The sequence below is a fragment of the Oculina patagonica genome, chromosome 4, assembly GCF_052425735.1.
Source record: "Oculina patagonica isolate OP01 chromosome 4, crgOcupat, whole genome shotgun sequence".
Taxonomy (NCBI): domain Eukaryota; kingdom Metazoa; phylum Cnidaria; class Anthozoa; order Scleractinia; family Oculinidae; genus Oculina; species Oculina patagonica.
The window spans coordinates 62,642,019-62,648,567 of record NC_135761.1 but is presented as its reverse complement, the minus strand read 5'-3'; the positions used below and the strand labels follow the sequence as shown (position 1 = coordinate 62,648,567).

The 6,549-nt window shown below is 41.1% G+C and overlaps 2 protein-coding genes across 2 annotated transcripts in view; both read right to left on the bottom strand.

Moving 5' to 3' along the window:
• The window catches only part of LOC144651031 (bile acid-CoA:amino acid N-acyltransferase-like), an 11,905-nt gene extending 11,257 nt beyond the window's left edge, over positions 1 to 648 (bottom strand). Inside the window, exon 1 of the mRNA XM_078510889.1 lies at positions 141 to 648. Coding sequence (XP_078367015.1) covers positions 141 to 621 — 481 coding nt within the window. The 5' untranslated portion in view covers positions 622 to 648. The remainder of the gene's footprint in view (positions 1 to 140) is intronic.
• A 2,140-nt stretch (positions 649 to 2,788) lies between these two features.
• On the bottom strand, positions 2,789 to 6,180 carry LOC144648957 (bile acid-CoA:amino acid N-acyltransferase-like). Its single transcript, XM_078508410.1, has 2 exons — positions 5,499 to 6,180; positions 2,789 to 3,649 (listed from the first exon to the last, which is right to left on the bottom strand). The coding sequence occupies exons 1-2, from the start codon at positions 5,977 to 5,979 to the stop codon at positions 2,844 to 2,846; spliced, it is 1,287 nt and encodes a 428-aa protein (XP_078364536.1). The 5' UTR covers positions 5,980 to 6,180; the 3' UTR covers positions 2,789 to 2,843.
• Between the last annotated feature and the right edge of the window lie 369 nt (positions 6,181 to 6,549).

Here is a 6,549-nt window from a genome sequence, read left to right as displayed (position 1 = left end):
AATTTTGTTCTATTTGGCATAAATTATGATTGTTTCAGAAAACAAATCCTGATGTTTCAAGTTTAAGAGTGAAACCATCTACCTGTAGCCTGATACATGTAACCTGATACTTTGCACCGATTTGAACTATTGCTACTTACCAGGGAAAGGACCTTCTCCTGGAGGAATAAAAAGTGTCCCACGGATTCTTCCTTCTCTCACAGGAATTCTCTTCACTCCATCCGCCATGTACCACTTCTGAAATGCCTCGCTTGACAAAGGCTGCAACGAAGATTCGTTTGGGGTCACATGGCCATCAAAACAGTTCAAGACGATGTTGTATGGTTTGGTGACATCAGATTTCATCAGTCGAATTCCTTTTCTCTGTCCCGGTGCTGGTTTCATGCTCCATAACAATCCCATGGGTGAAACTCCGCTGTAAGATCCTCCCAAAGACGAGTCACGGCAAACATCAACTTCACCATCTTTATCAGCGATGAAGTGAGCGTGTGACTCAAACACTTCGCCTTTGTCGCCGACGATCTCCGCTCCAAGCGTAATCTTCTGCAGTGGTTTGAGACGCGAGATATTAATTTTAGTTATCTTGTCTATAAGAGAAGACCTCGGCCTCAAATTAAGCATTTTTGTGGAAAGAGAGTGGTACGGCGAGTTGAATTCATGGGGTGACAAAACACTATTATGCTAATGCCACATCATTCCTCATAAATAAAAGTTGTCGATGGATTTTTTATTACTTTTTCTGAATACTTCCCACCAAGCACCGTTTCCAAAACTACAATAAAATTTAGACAGGTCACCGTGCTCTCAAAAGAAATACGATGGGCCAATCTTACCCCCATTAATTCCTGTACTGATTCTAATCTCACTTTACATTTTGAGGGTAGCTGGAAGCAAAGTTTAGTAAAATAATACTTGAAAGTCTCGGTAGAAAGCCTCGAGCATGTGGAATAATGTTATATATAATTTATGGAAAAATCACACAATTTCAAATGACATCGACTCAAAACGTTCCTCGAGTCGTTTTTTTTTTAAGGTTATATTTTACGTCCTCGATCGAGAACCAGTTTTGTGCACGCTTTTAGTTACATCTTTGTCTCCTTCCGAACCTTGGACTCGCATGTGATCAGGACGTGCGGATAGAAGCCATGGTATGAAGGGGAAGAAATTCGGAGTTGTGGACAAAAGCTAAGCTTTTTTTCATTGGTTTGTCAGTCGTTCTTGGAAGTCAACATTTGAAATATAAAATTTATTTGTACACGCAAAACTCTCGATTGACTCAAAATATGATATATCTCAATGCCACTTCGAAAGCTATATGTAACGATGAGCATAAACAATTTCAATGAATATATTTATGTCGTTTTCAGCTGAAGAAAAATTTAGTGGTGAATTATGGAGACAAGGGAGCGTTTACCTTATTATAGGAAATTAATGCTTGTGTTAATTAAGGTATTTGAAATTAACGCGACTTAAATTAACGCGAATTGGAGGAAAAACTACTTCCCAATAAAGGAAATTAACGCGAAAGAGGGGTTAACATTTCAAAATAAAGGAAATTAACGCGACGTACACAAAGAAAAACACTTGTTGAGACAACAGGAACAAGTTTATTTCAACACTAGGCGTATAATCCTCAACGCAGGGGCTAAGTAAAGAAATCTGACCGCCTCGAGCGTTCTTCACAGTTTCAGTGATAGCGGTAGTTTTTCACCCTGATGAAATTATGCCTTTTTCTTGAAGTCAAAAAGGGCTGGACTGTACCAAATTGGAAACAAAATAATGGAAATTAAGGTAGTGGAAATTAACGCTCCACTTAATTAACGGCGCGGAAATTAACGTTAACAAAAATTAACGCGACTTAAATTAACGCGAATTTTTGAAATTCGCGTTAATTTCATGACGCGTTAATTTCCTATAATAAGTTATTTTCAGTTGAAGGATATAACAGTACACTTAAAGACTGTTCACACGGGAAACAGTAAGTTTTGTTTCCACGCAGCAAGGCTTGGGTGAGCAGGGGCCCTTGGACCAAGGGAATATGACGCGGTGTAGTGAAACCGTCCAGAAGCTGTATTGCCACTCCCCATCTAACACCAAAGAGGAATACCAAGATAGCCACCTGGAACATCCACACAATGTTTGAAGCAGGGAAAGCAGCACAGGTGGCACAGGAGGCAGATTTTAAGTAGGAAAATAATGGGACTGGATTGGCCATACCCTGCGGAAAGCAACAAGCAACATCACTCACCAGTCCCTGACTTGGAACCCTCCAAGGGAAGAAACAGAGAGGATGCCCCAGAAACAGCTGGCGACGCGACACTGCTGCTGAAATGAAGCTGATTTGCAACACTTTCAGAAGTAGAACAAAACGTCCGTGCTCAAGTTTGCTGGCGAGGGGTACTTAACGGCCTATGCTCTACCTGGAGCGATGGGGGGTAAGTAAGTAAATTAATTCAGGAGAAATAAAACTGTTGTTTCTATAGGTCGCTTGTACTATGTGATTCAGATAAGAGGACGTCTTTTCGTCACTTCGTTAGCCAGCTCCGGACTACGATCTTCATTACAGTACAACGACAAAATCGGAACAATGTAGAAAATCTGAAGTTTTCTCCAAATGGGCAGGGCTATAACAAGTATAGCAAAACGTATACGAATACGAATCAGTAAAACAAAAACCCACGAATCAAAACCTAATCATTTGCCAGTTTTATGCTCCTTGAAAAGCAAAACTATTCTCCATAATGCTAGCAGTGCTACTTTGAGTAAAATGTGAAGCGTTATGCTCGTTTGGTAACGTTATGGTTAAAAAAGTGGCAGCGCCAGCGACCAAGGCCTGCTATCAGTTACATGTTAGACTTAACATGTTGAAGATTTCTTCGCAGAAAACTTAAGATTTTTGACCAGGCGTCTTCTTGAGCTCTAGCGTGAGCTTGTGTCTCCCCACCCCACACCAGGTGGGGATCACCGAATCGTTTGGTAGATCCGTTGTATGAAGCATAACAGTGTGGAGAGTACGGTGGCTCGATGAGATGTCCCGCTTCGGGATAACGTAAAATAGAGCACAAATGTTCTCTGCCATGAGCTCTCAAGCTATCTAAAATCAGTTGCGATGTCTCGGAATCGCTATTAAGATCACCAGTTCCACAGATGAGCAGAACAGGACAAGAGATATTCTCCACTGGTGTAAAAGCTGAGTATTTGGATACTGGGGGCCTGTAATCGGTGGTGACTGTCGAAAATGCGTAACACCATATGCGGCCATCCTCCGTTGTTATTTTCTTTCCATCTTTAAGAGGTTTTACATCCGAGACCTTTCCCTTGTATTGAAATGGTACAGCGTAAGCAACCACTGAAGGTGAAATAGCCACAACGGTTTTGATGGCTTTCATGTTAAGGCTTGCCATTAATAAAGCAATCCATGAGCCATAACATATGGCATGAACGCCAATACCACCCGGCAAGACTTTGGGATGATTGCTGAGCCAGTTAGCAGCCTCTTCAAAGTACTCCATGTCGAGGGTTGGTGGAAACTCTGGTAGATCATCATAAGCAAAGTAGGCCAATGCAAGAGCAGCAAATCCATGAGATGCCAGAAGAGAAGCCTTGAATTCAACAAGTCCTCCAGCGCCACCAAGCAACTCTATCACACCTGTAAGAAGAACGGCATTTTAGATGATATGGTACCCGGAATCTTGTTTGACTCCACACGCTCTGCGGCCGTGAGTAGCCGGTATTCGCTTCGTTTAGGGATGTGCGCTGCGAATGTGTGATGTATTGAAGAAATGAATAAGCGTGCGGCGTGCATCTGTTAACTTTGACTTATTGAGTAGTTTTACACCTTGAAGTCCCAATCTATATTCTGGGAAGCTTCCGGGAGCTGCTCTAGCTGTAAAAATGCGTTTGTGGAAAATTTGCTCAATAATTAAACAATTACTCTTCTCCATTTTGCGAAATATCGTCTGATTTTATTTAGCCACTACGGCCACTACTGCATCTTATTCCGTGCAATTTCACAAGATGATCGTTAAGTAACCAGGCGGCCTGAAGCGAGCCCTGTTTATAGTTAGCACGAAGTTTTAGATCGGGCGACATGGGGCCTATATTTCATGTTTACTCTGTTTTGAACAATAGCTTTTGTTTATAACAACAACTGAACCACGACAGCACACATCATTAACAGAGAGGTCAGGGGCCGTGACTGACCTTAAAACATATATTACTGACGTTACTTATTGTGTCTTGAGTGTCACACTGTGAATTCAGTTAATCAATTTTTTAGCGAAAAAGTAGTTTAACTTTAATTGCTTTTAGCAAAAAAGCAGGAAAACATTAACCATGCGGTTTAAAGCTTCCTCGAGCTTCTTGTTTTGCGTCAGTGATTTCACTGAGCTGTGCCGTGTCGGATCACGCAAACCTCAGATACCGGCATTTTTGCGATTTGCGTGACTTTTTTCGAAGCCTTCACTCGTATCGCGCCTTTAACCAGGAATAAAAACCAACCAAAACTGCCAGGTTTTATTTTAAAATTATACTATTTAACAAGGCGTAGTCATTAATCTTTTTTCAAATATTTTGCTTTTTAGTGTGAAGTGAATTTCTCTTCTTGTGTCATAAAGCCAGTTTTTTGTTTAACTTAATTTACATACGAAATCTGGATAGAATAAAATATGTAGAACCCAAACACAAACTTGCTGTAACTTGCATGTACGGATTACGTCACACCACCGTGCTTTGGCAACGAAAAAATCTCCATTCAGCAGGGTCCCGATCCAAAGAGTTTAGGACTACAGGGCTCTGGTAGGTCATATGAGAACCAGGCTTAACAAAGCTTCCAAATGCATCCATAACTCCATGGATGCACAGCTGTGGCGTGTAACGTTTCTTTTACAGTTTTGTTTTTGTATGAATATGTTAAATCTTATTTCTTAAAACGAGCAAGAGTTTACAAAACTGAGCCAATCAAATTGTTCGCTAAAGGTAAAACGTAAAGAAAATAAAGGATGTTGCTCGGCTCATCAATTACAACGAAGGCAAAACATTTCATTTTCTTATTGTTCGCATTAAAAACCCTTGAATTTGCATAAGTATCAAGTTGTTGTTTCCAACATTGTGGAATTTGGACTGCAATACAGGGTTTGAAAGAGTCATTAGAAATACGATTGTCTACTACTAGGAGACTGTTACAATTCAAGTCAATTTGTAACTTTGGCCGAAAGGAATGTTAAGATTGTCTAAGAACTAAGAATTAATGTTTTTAACCACTTAAAATTATTTTCAATTTCACGCACAAACACTCAAGAAAAAAAACTCATCACACAAAATACAGAAATTTTTTCAGTCTTTTGATTAATTTGATCCTATTTGACATAGATTACGATTTTCCTGATTTTTAAATTTAAACAGTGGAACCCATCACCAATGACTCGTGACCTAATACGACGTAAACACGAAGCAATCATTCCGTTCATTTTGCGCCGATTTGAACTTTCGCTACTTACCAGGAAAAGGTCCGTCTCCCGGTGGTAGAAACAATGTCCCACGGATTCTTCCTTCCCTCACAGGAATTCTCTTGACTCCATCCGCCATGTACCACTTCTGAAATGTCACGCTTGACAAAGGCTGCAGCGAAGATTCGTTTGGGGTCACATGGCCATCAAAACAGTTCAACACGATGTTGTACGGTTTGGTGACATCAGATTTCATCAGTCGAGTTCCTTTTCTCTGTCCCGGTGCTGGTTTCATGCTCCATAACAATCCCATGGGTGAAACTCCGCTGTAAGATCCTCCCAAAGACGAGTCACGGCAAACATCAACTTCACCATCTTTATTAGCGATGTAGTGAGCGTGTGACTCAAACACTTCGCCTTTGTCGCCGACAATCCCCGCTGCAAGCGTAATTTTCTGCAGTGGTTTGAGCCGCGAGACATTAATCTTAGTTATCTTGTCTATAAGGGAAGACCACGGACTCAAATTAATCATGTTTTCTTACACAACAGAATGGTTACGACTTGTATGCATGGGTGACCCAACTACTACTATTATGCTAATCCTATAACAAACCCATGGAATGCACTACAAGCTCTCTCTTGCAAAGAGTTCGATTCATAGAACACGAGGCGCACCTGGAGCGACGGAAAACACTGCACTGAGGTGTTTAATTGCGCATTTGCCTTTCCTCAATCTTCCCACCCCTGCTTTTGTACATAACTACAAAACAAGCCTCAGAAAATGGGAATGGCTTGTATGAGCATACTGTAATTACAGAAAATACAAACGAAGTTCTACAATAAAGGGAGTATAGTTGTATTTAGTGAAGCAGTGGGGTCAGGGGACTCAATTAAGCTCGGAAGAGTTTTGCGTCCGAGATTTGAGGGGGCTTACTTTATGGGTGCAGGGTGGGGGGGGGGGGGGGGCAGTGGAGTCAATTGGAATGGTACGGTACAAATCACAAACACCTCTTAATTAAGACCCCTCTCATCGTTTATACATGCTTTTCGCCGCTTAGTGATTCTCGAGTTGTGAAGGTCAGAAAGAACATATCTGTTTGTA